We start from the raw sequence: 18143 nt of genomic DNA on the forward strand, positions 1-18143 counted from the left end.
TCCTGATTCTGGGTGCTACTTTCACACCCTCCCACACACTGCAGGTCACACAATAAAATCAAAGATCTCTTCCGGTGCCAGCTCCGTACATCTGTGTTCTTTGCTCTGACTCCTGTAGATTGTTTTAAAAAATATTTTAGGTAGTTTTAGGCAAATTCCATACTTAGTCTGGTCTGGTTTTTTGCTTCAAGGAACATTTAAAGCAACCTGGCCGGTCCTGGGAGGACAGGGCTTTGGAAGAGTTTGCGATTAGATCCCAGACACTTTTCTGAGTTAATTCTTCCAGTTTTCTAAGACAGTAGATTCCAGTTCTGAAATGCAGTCACAAATCGATAACGCAGTACTCTGTTAACAGAGCCCTAGTCTTACGCCTCCCTCTCCGTGACGCTGATTCTCCTTCTGTAGGGTCTATGTGCCCTTGGCAGCCAGGGCCTGCTGAGCTAGGAGATATCACTGAACTTAGGTGACTGTCCACAGTCAGGAGTGGGGAGGCGGTGTGTCTGGTAGTGTGGTCCCCTGTTGTGTCGCACCTGGTGGGGACACTGCACAGCTCCTTGCATGATGCTGCAGAGACACGGCCGTTCCCTGACCCTCACCCTCAGCAGCTGCCTACCCCCCCCCCCCCCCCGCAAGGTTTCCGCAGCTTCTCAGGTGGAAGGGTGTTCTTGCCAGATGGCCTATGTTCCCATTTAATGTCCGGGGTCTATTCTAGGCCCCCTTGAAGGTCAGGAATCCTCACCAGGCCCATTCTGTGCCTCCGCATACCGCAGCAGACTGCTCTCCCTTGCCAACCCTGCCTCTCTGCCACCGCTCCCCCTCCCACCACCGGTCCCTCGTTGCTGGAAGCATCTACAGGTGCACAGCTCAACAAGCTGCAGATGAGAAAGAAGTCCGTCTCCCATGTCCTGAATGGCTCCCAAACCTCAAAGGCAATTCTGTTTAGGGGCCTCCAGATTCATGGGCTAATTATCAACCAGGATAGAAAGGGCAGAGGCACAAAACTCTTCAAACTTCTACCGACTGTTTGACAGTTTTCTTCCTCACATATTCCTTCTGTTGGATCAGGGGAGGGCAACACAAGGTGGAGACACGTAGGGTTCGCTTTGAACTTAGCTATGCAAGACTCAGCAGAACTGGGAGATGGATCAGTTGCTGGGGGCTAGTAGGGAACAAGGGGGCCCTGTAGTATCGTTGTGCAGAGAGCTATGAGGGTCCCCACCAGGTGCCTCAGGCCATCACCTTTCAACAATGAGATTCCACACAGTGACCCATGCACTTTCAGCCTGGCCACCAGATGTGGAGAGAGCCACCACTCAGACACTTCATATCACCTTGGTATAAGCATATGGCACCTGTTCCCGGCACCACGGGGCAGCCTGGTGGGTGAGGGAGGGCCCTTGCTTTGCTGCCACGCTGCATGGTGTCTCTCCCCGCTTGTGGACCAGAGGGACTTCTCTGAGGCACGCCAGAGGTTGGGGGACCCTGGGTCTGTGGGCACCGTAGAATCTTGATCCTAACTTTGCTCAGCTCCTTGCTGTCCTTCCAGTGGGGACTTGATGCATACTTTCGGGATGGAAGAAATGAACTAATTTGGAACCTGATTTGGGAGATTCTGTTCTAACTCTTTCTGCTCGGGACCTAATCAGATGGTCTGGGGTTCTAGAGGGCCTAACTTATATCTCAGGGCCGCCGTCCTGCGCCTCCCTTCCCCAGGCAGGCCTTTCCCAACTGCTGCTCCCCGCAGATAGCTCATTTAAAGGGGTGTCTACGAGTGAATTTCAAAGCCTTTAGTACAACTGGAGCCACAAGGCTCCCTGAGAGACGCTCACTGTGCCAGGTTTGGATGGACTATGAACCATGGATCAGGAAGGGGTTTATCTTTCCAACCTTCCCTAGCTCCCTGGTTTTTCTGCTGGGGGGTGAGATGCACGGCCCTTGCCACTTGTCAGTCCCCCTGAGGCCAGATCTCAGGTGTGCAGTTAACCTTCCGTAAAGGGCACGGAAGCCCCTAGCTGCACGATGTGCCGTCACAGTACTGAGCACGCCCCATCCTTTCTTGCCACTGTTTATGCATTCCTGAGCAAATCAGATACCGCACCATAAAACTTCTTCTTTAGGTCTGGGCTGTATGCCTACCGTCTCTGTTTTCTCTCCTGGCAACAGCTTCCCAATGCACAACCACAAGGTACTCTTTGCACTTCTTCCTGATCCTGATCGTGGTTAAAACTGGGAGTGGAAATATCCAAGCCCCAGCCCCTGGCCTCTTTAGAATCTGTGTTCTTCCTGGAACGTACTTCCTTTTACAGTAACCACAGACTGTCTGTTTTAGAGTATCTGATAAGTGCTGTGTAGTGTGACACAAATTCCTAATAAACAGCATGGAATGGGGAGCTCTTACTTGGTTTAGACCCACAGTTGTAAGACCCTGATAGTGAGAAATGGGGACTAAGCCATTTAATATCTGCTGGTAGCTCTCAGATCCATCGCAGGGTGAAGACTCTTTCAGGAAAGCCAGTTTAATGGACCTTTTGGTCAAATAAAAGTAGAACAAATTTTTGATTCTGGCTCAGAGGTAATGAGGAGCAAAGGTGTTCTACTTCATAAGCCTGAAGGTTGTCTTCATTGTGACTCAAGAATATCATTTCATGGGTGCCTGGGTGGCTCAGTCGGTTAAGCGTCTGACTCGTGGTTTCAGCTCAGGGCATGATCTCATGGTTCATGAGTTCGAGCCCTGCCTTGGAGCCTGCTTGGGATTCTGTCTCTCCCTCTCCCTCTGCCCCTCTTGCACTTTCCTGCTCTCTCTCTCAAAATAAATAAAAATAAACTTAAGAATATCTTTGCAGATTATTATACTATTGGCTAGGAGGGTGATCTTGAGTCTGGGTTTTAAACAAAAGCTGATTGCCTCTCTCTCTCTCTCTCTGGGTGTAAGAGAAGGTGTGAACTCCAAGAAGGGGAAAATGTGCAGTCTCCTGAAGGCAGCAGTGGGTGGTGAGTGAGGTCGGGGGAAAAAAGAAGACCGAGTGGGATCTCTGTGGATGCCTGTGACTAAGGAATCTGTGAGCAAGGAGATACAATATCCATTTTAAGTCTGTTTGTTTGTTTGTTTTTTCTTTGCCATAACCCTCAAGCCTTCTCTCATCTTCAAGCCTTTAACCAGGTTTTATAAAACTGGCCTTTGCTGTGCTAGAAGATCAGAGGACAGGACTGTGGCCACACTCTGGGGGACTGTTCTGGGCGGCACGGCGGCAGGCTAGGGAAGCTGGCTTGACAGCGAGCAAGCCGGGAGTGGTCCAGGAAAGGTGGCTCATGAGGTGGCACACAGCAGCCAGTATTGCTCGAGGTGACCTCGGCATACTTGGGGAGGGAAAACTTAGCGAAGATGGAGTGTCCAGCATACAACCACGGTCGGGGGACCTGTTCTTTGAAGGGCTCTAAACAGGACAGCCTCTGAAGACCACAGAACTTAGGAACATCCCGGCTATGCTTAGGAATGAGAACTCTTTAAATGACAACAGCTGTGTTTCTTCTTCTCGCCACATCCCCCGGCTCTATCCCTAGCCTTCCCCGCATCTCCCTGGACTCCTACAACATTTCCTTGAGCCACTTGACATTTTGAATGAAAAAGATAATCTGAGCTTTTCAGTCCTGTTTATTTCTGACCCTGTCATTCTTCGTAGAGGCCACGTAGAACACAGCAAATATTGCCAAGTCCCCATCAGCACACAGCATCACGTTAAGAGCACAGACTATTCGGTCCTAAGGACTACCCGAAGGTCATAAAATAAGCATTGAGTCTGGGTTTTAAACAAAAGCTGATTGTCTCTCTCTCTCTCTCTGGGTGTAAGAGAAGGTGTGAACTCCAAGAAGGGGAAAATGTGCAGTCTCCTGCAGGCAGCAGTGGGTGGTGAGTGAGGCCGGGGGAAAAAAGAAGACCACACACAGCTTCCTTCCTTAACCACCGGTTAACTGCACACGGCTTCCTTCCTTAACCACCGGTATTTCACCCTCCCACTGTGTTCCCCGCTGAGACTACCACCAGAGCCAGGCGAGGAAACTTACTTTCTATTGGGACGCCATTCGATAACCAGCTGATCCTGGGCTTGGGGTTGCCGTTAGCTCTGCAGATCAGCGACCCATCCTCTCCCGGGGACAGTACAAGATTTTGAGGTGCCAGGATCCAGTATGGAGCCGCTTTATTAAGGAAAGAAAAAAAAAACCCACAAAACTTTCAATCATGCAAGTATTCTAGCAAATTTAGTATGTCGAACTATTTTAATAATAAAGAATAAGTATTTTGCAAAACATCTATTGGCTTCATTTGCTTAAGAGTGGATAGATTTGTAAGCGATGTCCCAAAGAACACTTGAGATTTTCAAAAGAATGTTTAAAGAGATTCACAGACGACTGTGTATTGTTTCTAGACCCTTGTGCTATAAATGTCATCTCGTTTTACATTAAATTCATCAGGCATGAAAGAGGTAACAGATTTCACAAAAGAGGCAGAGCAATTTACAGTACAGAGACGTGTTGAGAAGCATGAATTTAAGTTCTGAGTCCTGCAGAATACACCTAATTATAAAACCAGGAAGCAAGTCAAAAGACTTCCCACTTTCGAGAAGTCACAAAGCCAGTATAGAGTGCCCCGTGAGCCCTTCACCCAGCTTTCTCTAGCGAGGTCTTACATAACCATGGTCCAGTTATCAGCACGAGAAATTAACATCGGTACAATACTATTAGCTAAACTACACCCTCTATTAGGATTTCTCCAGTTCGTCTACCAATGCCTTGTTTCTGTCTCAGGACCCTGTCCTGGACGCCACATTGTGTTTACTTATCCTGTCTCCTTACCAGTCTCTTCCCATCTGCCAGTTTCTTGGTCTTTCCTGGTCTTTCATGACCTTGATTCTTTTAAAGAGTACTGCTGATCAGTTGTTTTGTAGAATGTCCTTCAACTTGGGTTTGTCTGACGTTTTCTCTACACTGAGGTTTGGGGTGAGGGTCATTCCCATCTTTCAGGGAATACATGACACCAACATGACTTCTCGCAGCTTATGTTAACCTGGCTTACTTGGTTGAGGCCATGTCTGTCACATGTCTCCTCTGAAAGTGACTATCCACCTGCTTTCCATAATCTATTTATTAAAAGTGAGTCACTAAGTTCAGCCCCCACTCAAGGGCAGGGCAATTCAGTTCCATCTCCTACCCAAAGGAATGCTAAAGAATTTGTGGACATGTGTTAAACCCCCCTCCGTAATTAAGTTTTGGGGGGTGTGTGTGAGAAGAAACACTTTGAGGCTATGCAGATACACTATTTCTCCTTCAAGTTTTATCCACTAATCTCAGCTTTCATTACTGGCTCTTGCCTGCAGCAGTTATAACCATGGGATTTTAATGGCGATTTTCGATTTCCCTCATTCTTTCTACAGTTATGAAGCAGAATTCTTCTGTGAGGAAGATTTGAGGGAGAGAATTTTTAACCGGCTTGAGATGCATTATAAATAGTAATGTGAAGAGCGTCAAGGTATTGGGAATGTTGATATAAATTTACACTTATTACTACTGAAGAATATAATCAGAAGCATATTTAACTGAAGATTTACGAGTTCTCATAAAGGCAAGAGCAACACATCTGAAACAATTATATACCTTTGACCGTGACAGAAATGGTATGATGGATTGCTCCTAATGCATTTTTGGCTATACACTGGTAATTTCCAGAGTCTGCTTCTGAAACCTGAATAATCTGCAGAGTTTTCTTAAAGTTCCTATAAAATGTCCGGTTGGTGGGTAGCATGCCGTCCTCTTTTATCCAGTAAATGACCGGGGTAGGCCTGAGAAAATAAATAAATGTTATAACAGAGAAGTTCACCTAATTGCTTTTGAGGGTGAATTTTCATGCAAGTTTGTAACAAACTGTTTGTATAAAGATCATGAGAAATATAAAGACACTGTAACTAGCATCACACTGTTATAAATAATCCCCCTCCACCCCCCCGTGGAGGTGGTGGTGGGGGGTGGCACCCGGGTGGCTCAGTCTGTTAGGCATCCAATTCCTGATTCTTGATCTTGGCCCAGGTCAGCATCTCACAGTTCTGTCAGTTCAAGTCCCACGTTGGGCTCTGGGCTGACAGCACAGAGCCTGCTTGGGATTCTGTCTCCCTCTCTCTGCCCCTCCCTGGCTTGCCTGCTCTCACTCTCAATAAATAAATAAATAAACACTGAAAAAATAATGCTCAAAACCTTGTGTTGGAGTCCATAAGCTACCTTTTCACACAAGCAGCCCCATGCTAATTCATGGCGCACCACAAATTTTGACTTCCCTGATTCCATGAATGTGCTGGCATAAGTGACTTCACTGAAGGGACCTAATTATTTTCTGCAAAGCTCTGATCCGTGAGGCACTCTTGGAAAATTTTATATGAAGGATCAATCAAAAGTGTTACTACGAAATTAATGATACTGAGGTTTTCTTTTTTTTTATCAGCTAGAGTTAAACACGCAGAGAAAGAGGACGTCTGGGTGGCTCAGGTCATGATCTCATGGTTTGTGGGTTCGAGCCCCGCGTCGGACTCTGTCTTGACAGCTCAGAGCCTGGAGCCTGCTTCAGATTTGTGTCTCCCTCTCTCTCTGCTCCTCCCCCACTCATGCTCACTCTCTCTCAAAAATAAATAAACATTAAAAAAATGCAGAGAAAGAGCTGACATACCTATTTGTGCCCATGAACTTTTATACCTATATCCCCATAAATGGAACAATTTTGACCTAGTGATTTTACAAGATTTCCACGAGGGTAAAATAAAAATCCACTGGACACAAACATGTACTAAGCACTGAACTACAGACCAAGCACTAAGTTGAGTACTGGGAAGATAAAGACCAAAAAAAAAAAAAAAAAAAAAAAAAAAAAAAAAAAAAAAAAAAGGTCTAGGCCCTCAGGGAGATCATAATATTTGTCATTAGAAATTCAAGTGGGATTAATTGATTAGAGAATTGTTTTTGGTTTGCATAGTTGAATATAAATAATTGAACATGTAAATTTGATGAAATAGCTTCTAAAATAAAACATGCTGTGAATATAAAAAGAGGTATAAAATGTAAAATCATTTGAAAAGCTAAAGATTCATATATATATATATGTATATATATATATGAAGATGTGCTATCTGATAGCATATTCTGGTGTTTCTTTGTAGTCAGATAATCTGTATCTCATACGATCTGAAGGCGAGAGGGTGACAGAGATAGAAGCATGACATCAAACGAAGTCATGAATTGTTCTGGAGGCTTCCTTACTACCCAGTGGGCAGTTGTTAACAAAGAGAAGTATTTTGATTCTGAGTCCTACAGCTATTTGCTTATAAATGAAGAGAGCCCCACTCTTAGTTTTACAACATTCCAAGGTTTTAAAAAAATTCTTTTGGAAGTTCAATGCAATTTCCAAATATCAATCATATTTTAGTTTTTACATAAAAGACCATTTGTGGGAAGGAGAATCCCAAAATTGTGAGAATGGGTATACCTACTCCCAAAAGTTAAGATTTTGTAGAGTAAACCACTTACTAACACCATGATGATGAAAATTCCAAAGTTTGTTTGTTTGTTTGTTTTTTAATTCTGGTGGGCAAGATATATATTTTAGATCTTTGAAAGGGGTTGGTAGCTTTCAGGTACGGGAGGAACTGAGAAGTGTGTGTTGCGATTTCCTGACATGACCAGCAGAGGCCTCCCTGTGTCTCCCACAGTGAGCAGCGAGGCCATTTCCTGGAGACCCATTCTGTGAAGGAACTTGAGAATGCTGGGTGACCAGCATCAAGGACAGCACAGATCGGAACATGTCATCACAAGGATGTTTCTGAGATTCCGTTCAATGTTTCCAGCACATGTGCCCGTATCAACAGGACCTGCTCTGTGCCAGGCCTACGAGCGAACCAGGTAGAAACTTGCCTCTTGTGTGTATCTACCAGAACTGTTGTTCTCATCTCTGAGCGAAGACCTCCCTGCAATTCCTGTCAAGGGCACACGGGTTCTGAGGGTGGCATCAGCTCTGAGGAGGAGACATTCAGAGGAGAAGAGGAGGAGGAGGAGGAGAGACATTCATAAGGAAGCTAGGCCTGTGACTTGAAGGAGTGGAAGGGACAGTGTGCCAGTTCTGGGGCTGGGCCCTAAGAGGCCATGTGTGCTTCTGTTGTTAGGACAACGTGCCAGGGCTAGACCGCTAGAGGGACAGGAGAAACGCAGGGCCAAGAGCTGTCCTGCTAGCAGCCAGAAGACCCTCAGAACTGAGAACCCACAGCTGAGCTGCCTAGCAGGTGCATGAACAAGTTCAACCTAAAATGTCCTCATCTCGCCCATTACACAATGGCCCCAAGACCTGTGGACAAAGGACTAATGATAAATAGCTATTCTTTTTAAGGTTTTAGGCTGTTTGTTACACAACAGTAGCAAAGCGATATATCCTAATTATACTCGTAAGGTGATCACGCACACTTATTTCAAGGGGAACACTATTATATTAACAGACTACTTCACTAATATGAGGTTCATATGGCCTATTTTGAAAATAACTATCATTTTTTTGATGCTTGATGGGATTCGTATAAGACAATGCCTCTTGCTGTGATATTAATGCCTCTCTACCAACCTACTACGTTTTTGTAAGAAATGTACATCACGACAGAAAGCGTCAACTCACAGCCCCTCTGCGATGCATTCTAGCGAAAGGACATTTCCCCTTAATTCCTCCTTGTTACTGGTGTTGCCTTCTGGAGTTAAAAAGGTTGGTGGCCTCTCTCTATTTGGTTTAGCTGCAAACAATAAAATCATATGGATTAAAAGTTATGAATATGTATTTCTAGAACCACAGTTCACTGCCTAAGACTCTAATCCCTTTTCAAAACCACTTAACACTGTGGAATTTGTTAAACTACACATCCACACTCTGCCTTACGAACAGCCATCGCTCACTCAGTGAGGAACAGAAGTAATGTGGTTACGTAAGCATGGATAGTAAGGACTATTTTAACTCTTGTGTGTTCTGTTAATTTAGGTTAGGTTTTCATGAATTTTTGGTGGGTTGGCAAATTTTCAAAATGTAGACATACAGGGGAAAGTCACGTTATCAAATTCTCCACCCCTTAAAATTAGTGCTCAGGTCAAAGGGAAAATTAACTATATTCTGGAAGGTGTTAGATTTTTTCTGAAAACTGTGACTATGATTTTGGTCAGGGACAACATCATAGTCAATTCCATCGACTAATCCTGGAGATAAGATCTGTGGTGGAGGTCTAAATGTCAAGACCCACAAGCTGCAAAGGTTTATGGAAAACAAAACAAAACAAGAAAAATACTGAAAGAGGTCTGGCAAATTGTGCGCCATAAATTAAGAATAATGAATGTCAAATAAATTGCAATTGGTTTCATCAATGAGAAAATAAAGAGGGCTCAAGTCAGGCCATCTTCTTTTTTACAGAAACTTTGCCTAAATGTGGCCTAATCTTGTGATGGCCTCTCAGAACCCTTAAGGTAGGAATTATATCATCTTAAGGTTCTATAACCATTTACAGTTTTCAACACTATTTAAGTTCATTATCTATCTGATGCTCCCAAAATCTGAGTGAAAGGTAATATATACGAGGGGTGCCTGGGTGGCTCAGCTGGTTAGGCATTCGACTCTTGATTTTGGCTCAGGTCATGATATTGTGGTTTGTGAGTTCAAGACCCACGGTGGGCTCTGTGCTGACAGGGTGGAGCCTGCTTGGGATTCTCTCTCTCCTTCCCTTTCTCTACCCCTTCCTGGTTTGCACTTTCTCTCTCCAAATAATAAATAAATAAACTTAAAAAAGGTTATATGTGAATTATTTTCATTTCTCAGAAGAAAAAAAACCTGAATACCAAGGAAGGTATTATTTGAGAGGACTTAGAATTTTCCTAGGACTTTAGAAATTGTGGAGGAAACCTTATGTCTCTGAAATCACTTTGGGAATGGTTTTGAGGCCCATCTTTATCATAAGTATATTAAAATAAAATAAAATGAAATAAAATAAAATGAAATAGTAAGGCAGGAGTTGTGATATGCCTACTCTGGTCATTGATAGTACCTTAATATTTTTTACTTTATATCTCAAGGGTAAAAAGTTAATATGACAGAAATTCTGCCTTAGAGATAATTAAAAGGACCCGTATCCAGAAACCACCATTTTCATGGATAGACTATATTTGAGAGTCACATTTCCCTTAAGGAAATGAAATTCTTTTCTTTTTAAAAGAACCTTAATTGTAAATGCTCTATTCTTAAAAAGATGATTTCCACTGGAGACAGTCACTTGGTTTTAAACCAAACTAAAAGAAATACTATTGCTGATCAGATGATGTTGATAATGTCACGTGAAAACACATGGAAAGTGTGATGATTTACTATCAAAATCTGCTTAATGTTAGTTGCTAACGATTACTTTAAGACTTTGATGAGTTAGTATTCTAGCAGGTTAATGCACCTTTATTTGATTAATGAGAAAAGTTTGTGAACAAGACACAAAATGAAAAATATAATTCTGAACATACATGAATGGTTTTTTCCCCAAATCATGTGAAATGGTGCTTTACATAAAAACAGAGATAATAACTTTCATTATTATACATACACCGTGGAAAATGTTTTAGTGACATGACATAAGTTTATAACTAAATTTCCCAGAAAACATACATTTGTTCCAGCGGTATTAAACACATAACTAGGAATTTCACGAAGATATAAGGTTAAACAGCTATGGAGGTGAAGTTAGTGGACTAAATTCTACAATGAAGGAGAGAAATATCAGTTACAGTCACCGTAACTCACCACTATAAAACTCAGTGTCACTCAAATTAGCAGCTATAGTGTCATTCAATTCATCCACTGAAATAAACAGAATATTATGAAGAATGCAAGAAGTAGGGGAGAAGGCACTACATAAAAGTATCGGGCAACAAAAGCAAACACAGACAGCCTCGCTGACCAAGTGCCGTCCCTACCAAGCAAATACAGACTTTTACAGTGTACATGACTAACTGATTAATTCACTCAGCCATCCCCCCAACCAGTAACCTAGGAACACACAACTGAAGCCTCAGGACTGCCAATCAAAGGCAGCGTGGATGGGGCGCCTGGGTGGCTCAGTCGGTTAAACATCCGACACTTGATCTCGGCTCGGGTCATGCTCTCATGGGTTTGTGAGTTTGAGCCCCGTGTCGGGCTCTGCGCTGACAGCACGTAGGCTGCTTGGGATTCCCTCTCTCTCTTCCTCCGCCCCTCCCCCTCTGGTATACTCTCTCTTTCTCTCTCTCTCTCTCTCTCTCAAAATAAATAAAAACTTGAAAAAATTTTTAAAAATAAAGGCATCGTGGGGCATAATGCACACACAAACGCTCAAGATACCAAGTAGATTCAGAAAGTTACCGTGGAAACAACAACGAATGTAAAATACAGTATTTCGGTTATGCGTGCTCTTTATATATCAACACTTCTGTAACTAACTCTTCGCGGGTAGTTTCCTTATCAATGACGCTGTTTACTTCAACGTCAGTAGTATTTAATAGCTAGTGTATTTTATGCATACTTGTAAACATCATTGCAAGAGAGATGCAGGAGGCTGAGCTCTTACCTGAAATCACCTTGACCGAAATAGGCTGCTTCTGCTGTATGGTTTGAGTATGATTAAATCTGGCATAACAGATATAGTCTTCACGGGTATCCTCCGGGAGAACGTTGGAGAAATAAAGGTCTCCATTCAGACCCTGAGAAACCCTCTCGCTTTGTGGAAGTCTTTGAAAGGCTGGGGAAAGGCAGAGAGAAATCCAGATCATTCCATCACAGAGTGGCCACTTTCCCAAAGACCAGGACAGAGGTATCTACTAATAGTTTGGTGAACCTCAGTGGAACATTTTCCCCTATGAAGCTCTTCAAGTAAAAGCAAGTAATGGTAAAAACAACAACAGCTGTGCCTGCCAGTCCCTAATTTCTCTGCAGCAGGGGCAGCAGGGAGATTAGAATTGCTCAGTCATGTGCATTCAGCAAGTGTAAACCCAAAAACTGCTTTACAAAAGAGTTTGCGGGACTCTTCCTAATATTTGTATCAGTCCCTAAATGTTAAACACATATACACACATATCTTAGAAAACGCGTTAAAAAAGCTTGTAAGGTGGGTGGCTCAGCGGGTTAAGTGCCTGAATTCGGTTCAGGTCATGATCTCGTGTTCGTGGGTTGGAGCCCTACATCGGGGCTCCGTGCTGATAGCCAGGAGCCTGGAACCTGCATCGGATTCTGTGTCTCCCTCTCTCTCTGCCCCCTCCCCACTCGCACTCTGTCTCTCTCATTAAAAAAAAAAAAAAGCCTTGTTAGAATGTTAACTTGGGCTGCCTCTACCTGCCGGGTCAGACACCAAATACTGTGAGAGCACCTAACCGTGAGCTAGGTCCCATGCGAGGCACCCTGCGTCCCAGGCTCCTTGTCAGAGCCCGTGGCCTCACTGAAGAATCAGGTAGCACATGGGCAATTAACAGCAGACTGCAGGCGAGCCCCTCAGAGGCCGCCTCACCCCCACCTGAGCTACTTTTTCTTTGTGGAGTTACATCACCTTCTACCCCGCGACATATTTTACTTGCCCTGCTTGCAGATTATGGCGTGTCTTTGTGCCCTAGGATTTAGTTTGCAGGAGGGCAGAGACAGTCTGCTGAGTTTGCTGTCCTGGTACTGAGACTGCACTGGGCCCTTACTAGGGGCTCTGTGATTAAATAAAATTAAAGTCAGCCCTCTGACTTTCCAGGTTCATGCTTAACAGTTTATTTCCCCTCAGGGCCAGTTAAGGAACTGTCCAGCCTCAGACACTGAAGGAAGATTTTCTTTTCTTGTCTTGTCTTTTTTTTTTTTTTTAAGTTTATTTTTTGAGAGAGGGAGAGAGAGAGAGAGCACAAGTGGGGGAAGAATAGATCGAGAGAGGGAGAGAGACAAAGAATCCCAAACAGGCCCCCAGCTGTCAGTGCAAAGCCCTGTGTGGGGCTCAAACTCACAAGCTGTGAGATCATGACCTGAGCTGAAATCAAGAGTCGGACACTTAACTGACTGAGCCACTCGGGTGCCCCAAGGAAGATTTCCTAAGTAGGTGAAAGGTTTGGAGAAGTGGGGCCTCTGATCTATGCATGAATTTACACTGGGCTTGAAGCTTCTGCCCCAGTCCCCAGAGCCCTGAGAGTTCTGTGCCTCTGAAATGAGAGCACCAGTCAACCTGTCCATCCTCGCAGCCCCGGGCCAGGTGTTCTATCTTCTGGAGAATTCTCCAGTCTGAGCCAAGCAGTGGCTCCCCCTGCATAAGGTGTCCCACCTAACATTACACAAAATGCAGAATTCTGATTGAAGGCCTGAAGCTCCTTCGGGCAGGGAAATGTGGAGCCAGAGTTTGAAAGAACACTGGTTAGCCATGTTAGTCAAGTTCTTGGTCAAGATGGGGGTCTGGCAGGTGGTTGGAAACCCATGATTATAGGCCACGAGTCCCCACGGAAGTGATTGTTTTAAAAATAACTCAGGAAAATACGGTACATTTATTGAATGAATACAAAGAGTTAAAGACAAGCACACATTTATTCTTTTCTAATCCTCCTGCTGTATTTTATTACGGATAGGTGTTGGCAGATCAAATTAACGGGAGCAGGCCTTTGAGAGGGTGCTAGCACTTGCCCATAGAGTGCCTTTGCCTTATACTTAGGAAAAAAAATGCATGCAGATAGCAATAACTTGACAACGTCATCTTGCAAGAAGAATGCTACACAAATCTGATTTTCTCCCTCGTATTCCAGATGCAATTTCATTTGAAAGGTGAAGGCTTTGCCAACAGCCTAAAATGTATGTACATTACACAGCCAGCAGTGCAATATGGGGAAAAAAGACATATTCTCTTGATTGTGAAACTTTGCATGTATTTGTCTGCTTATTAAGTGAAAAGGTCATCATTTCTGAAGAAGAACCAAGTACTGGGCCTCGTTTGGACAGTTGACATTTGGATACTGTTATTTTTGAAGTCATACACCACTCATTTATATTTGATTTGTTGCCGCTTCTTTCTAAACCTGTTAAAAAGCTGTTATGGGGATGCTTGGGTGGCTCAGTCGGTTAAGCGTCTGACTTTGGCTCAGATCATGATGTCGCAGTTTGTGAGTTCGAACCCTGTGTCGGGCTGTGTGCTGACAGCTCAGAGCCTGGAGCCTGCTTCAGATTCTGTGTCCTCCATCTCCCCCCTCCTCCCCTGCTCATGCTCTGTCTCTCTCTCTCTCTCTCTCTCTCTCAAAAATAAACATTAAAAAAAAGCTGTTATGCAATAACAGGAAAATATGTTTGCTCATTTATGCACTTGTATGTTTATTTTTCATTGCATTGTGAGGTTTTCTCAGAGTAATTTCATAGAAGAGTTGAATATGGCAATTAAATATCAGAGCTAAATTTTCTCTTCAGTAATGCGTAACGTCTGTGAATTCAGAGGAAATCATGTTGCTGAAAATAGACTATATTCCCTACAGATATTTTGCATTCTTTCCCACCATTCCATGTACAGGACTCTTGTCGAGGTCAACGGTGATCTCCATGTTGCCAAATTCAACAGTTGTTTTTCAGTCGGATCAGAAGTTATCTGATCTTTTGAAACGGTTGATTGTTCTGACTTCTCGACACTTGGCTTCCCTTTATCCCGAGGACCCAGCTCTATCTTCTTACCTCGGTGACTTCTCCTTCTCATCTATCTGCTTGGCTGGTTTCTCCTCCAGGTTTCCCTGGGGGGCTCCTGGTCTCTACACCTGGCTCTCTTACAGGCCCCTCACATCCTAAACCTTGGCTTCCCTATCACCAAGCAGAACCACGTGTCCCTTTAAGAAACCATTAGCACAGGAGGTTTGGGAGGGCAGGAGAGGCAGCAAAAACAAAACAAAACAAAACAAAACAAAAAAAAAAAAACTCCCTCAAGGTTAGGGGTGGAGCAGACATATATTCAAGTGCCTAATGGATGACTCCATTCTCTGTGCCCCGGTTTCCTCATCTAAAAGTAGAAAGATGAGGGGCACCTGGGTGGCTCAGTCGTCAAGCGTCCGACTCTTGGTTTCTGCTCAGGTCATGATCTCACAGTTTGTGAGATCAAGCCCCACACCCTGTCCTGCACTGAGAGCACAGAGCCTGCTGGGGATTCTCTCTCTCCCTCTCTCTGCTCCTTCCTGGCTTGTTCTCTCTCTCTCTCTCTCTCTCTCTCTCTCTCTCTCTCTCTCAAAAACAAATGAATAAACCTTAATAAAATAAAATAAAATAAAAGTGAAAAGATGAGAAAATGTTCATCAGAGAAATGTAAATGAAAACCACAGGTTTAATTACCTCACACCTGTCAGAATGGCTATTATCAAAAAAACAAAAACGAGTGTTGGAGAGGAGGTGGAGAAAAGGGACCCTTCATGCACTGCTAGCGGGAATGTAAACTGGCACAGCCAATACGGAAAATAGTATGTCATTTCCTCAAAAACTTAAACACAGAGCTACTCTACAATCTAGTAATTCCACTTCTGTGTACTTATCCAAAGAAAATGAAAATCAGAGATATATACTCCCCCATGTTACTGCAGCATTATTTACAACAGCCAACATATGGAAGCAGCCCAAGTGTCCATCGACAGATGAATGGATTAGAGAAGAAGTGGTATATATATATATATATATATATATATATATATATATATGTATATATATATATATACACACACACACACACATATACATGTGGCATATATATACATATATGTGAGATACACACACACACACACACATACACACACACACAGTGGAATACCACTCAACATTAAAAACGATGAGATCTTGCCATTTGCGGCAATATGGATGGACCCAGAGAGTATTATGCTAAGCGAAATTAATCAGACAGTGAAAGACAAATACCGTATGATTCTGCTTATATGTGGAATCTAAAAAAAAAAAAACAGATACAGGAAACAAACTGTTGGTTTCCAGAAGGAGGAGGGGTTGTAAGGTGGGCAAAATAGATGAAGGGCATTAAGAAGTACAAACTTCCAGTAATAAGTAAGTCATGGGAGGTAATGTGCAGCCCAGGGAATAAGTCAGTAATATTGTAATAACTCTGTACAGTGACGGGTGGTAACTAGGCTTATCGTGGGGATCATTTTATAATGTATAAAAATATGAAATCACTATAATGTACACCTGCAACTAACAGGACATGGTATGTTGATTACATGCCAATAAAAATTTTTTTTTAAATGAAAGGTAAAAGAATATAGCAGACATGCCTCATGGGTTGTTGTAAAAAACTGGTGAGATAACTCACATAAAGATCTCAGCAAAGGGACTGGCACTTAGTAAATACCCAATAAATATTAGTTGTTGTTGGTGATAAAAAAAAAAACTTGAAGGGGCATCTGGGTGACTCAGTTGGTTAAGCCTCCGACTTTGGCTCAGGTAGTCATCTTGCGGTTCGTGGGTTCAAGCCCTGGTCAGGATCTGTGCTGACAGCTCACAGAGCCTGGAGTCTGCTTTGGAATCTGGGAATTTGGTTTATTTAGAGCAATGTCCGGTTCACAGTAGGTGCTCAAGAAAATCATGTTGCACATGACATGTTGTTTCTTTCAATGAGTATTTATTCTGAGCATCTCTGAAACATTTTATAAACGTTTTATGAATCACGAGAGCTAACAACTTATTGTGACAGCAAATAATCATTAAGAACCTTGAAGAAAGTTCATATTTTTAAAATTTACAATTATCTGGGTTGCCTGAGTAGCTCAGTTGGTTCAGAGTCTGACTCTTGATTTTGGATTTTGGCTCAGGTCATGATCTCACGGTTCATGAGTTTGAGCCCCACATCAGGCTCCACACTGACAGTGTAGAGCCTGGTTGGGATTCTCTCCCTCTTCTTCTGCCCCTCCCACACACTCTCTCAAAATAAATAAATGAACTTAAAAACATTTTAAACTTACAATTATCCATCCAGAATATTATAGGTGGTGGTAATCCAAGTGGGGGTCTGCAGGGAAGGACCAGAGACTGGCCATTTCGAAGTGTTATTGGTTCAAGTTTTTCTTTGGTCCACAACGGTGACCCTAGGATATAAAATAATAACTTCTACATTATCTCTGCATTGAAAAATAAAAAGAGCACTGGAAAGAAAGACAAAATAAACTTTGGGGAAACAGTAACTCAGAATTTATAGGCATTAAGATAACAAGGGAATAATTTTTAAATACAATGTTAAAAGTCAAAATGTGATGATTTTCACTCACTGCCATTAATAGTATAAATGCAGACTCAGCAATTCCATGTTTAAAAATCTGTATTATTCAATAAATCATTAAGAAGATACATAATAATTTCGCTATAAGCGTGTTCTTCACAAAAGAATGGAAAACTCTAGGGGTACCCGGGGGGGCTCAGTTGATTGAGCATCTGACTCTTGATTTGGGCTCAGGTCATGATCCCAGGGTTATGGAATCGAGCCCATGCTCAGCACGGAGCGTGCATGAGATTCTCTCTTACCCTCTGCCCCTCCCCAGTGCATCCACTCTCTTTCACTCTCTCAAAAGAAAAAAAAAAAAAAAAAAGACTAGAGAACACCAAATGTCAAAAGATTTGTTAAATAATTGTATATATACACCTGTGAGTATCATACAATATTATATATTAAGTATCCTTATTTATAATAAGATTGATATGAGAATATATATTATATGCAGGTAAGTCAGAATAGGTTATAAAATAGTACTTCAGAATGAGCTCATTTGGAACACATACATACATATCTGCCTAGAAAACATGGAAAGAGCAGTGGTTACTAGATTGAGTGGAAGGATTCATGCGTGATTTTTCAACTTCTTTTTTTGTTATTTGTAATTTTTTCCAATGATGAACACAGGGAATAAAAACGGTTTTTAAAATGACCAGAATTGCAAGTGGTTACTGTTCTTTAAATACGTGCTGTTTGAGTACACGTTGTTGAGACACCACGGGTAGTAACTATTGTAAAAAGAGCCATAATAATATCGAGGCTTGAGGCCACTCTATTTCCAGGGAATCTTTGACACGAAAAGGTTAATTACCCATTATCCATTTC

The 18143-nt window shown here is 42.8% G+C and overlaps 1 protein-coding gene across 19 annotated transcripts in view; it reads right to left on the bottom strand.

Annotated features, from left to right (window-relative positions):
• NRCAM (neuronal cell adhesion molecule) overlaps positions 1–18143 on the bottom strand; it is a 283687-nt gene that overhangs the window by 52598 nt on the left and 212946 nt on the right. For 15 of the 19 annotated variants that reach the window (XM_027071661.2, XM_053218638.1, XM_053218640.1 and 12 more), the window contains 6 exons: positions 17014–17136; positions 11643–11813; positions 10841–10897; positions 8696–8807; positions 5650–5834; positions 4063–4194 (listed from right to left, as the gene is read on the bottom strand). In XM_027071661.2, coding sequence (XP_026927462.1) covers positions 4063–4194; positions 5650–5834; positions 8696–8807; positions 10841–10897; positions 11643–11813; positions 17014–17136 — 780 coding nt within the window. The remainder of the gene's footprint in view (positions 1–4062; positions 4195–5649; positions 5835–8695; positions 8808–10840; positions 10898–11642; positions 11814–17013; positions 17137–18143) is intronic. The other 4 variants (XM_053218642.1, XM_027071662.2, XM_027071659.2 and 1 more) reach the window with 1 other exon arrangement.

This window comes from Acinonyx jubatus, chromosome A2 (genome assembly GCF_027475565.1).
Source record: "Acinonyx jubatus isolate Ajub_Pintada_27869175 chromosome A2, VMU_Ajub_asm_v1.0, whole genome shotgun sequence".
NCBI classification, from domain to species: domain Eukaryota; kingdom Metazoa; phylum Chordata; class Mammalia; order Carnivora; family Felidae; genus Acinonyx; species Acinonyx jubatus.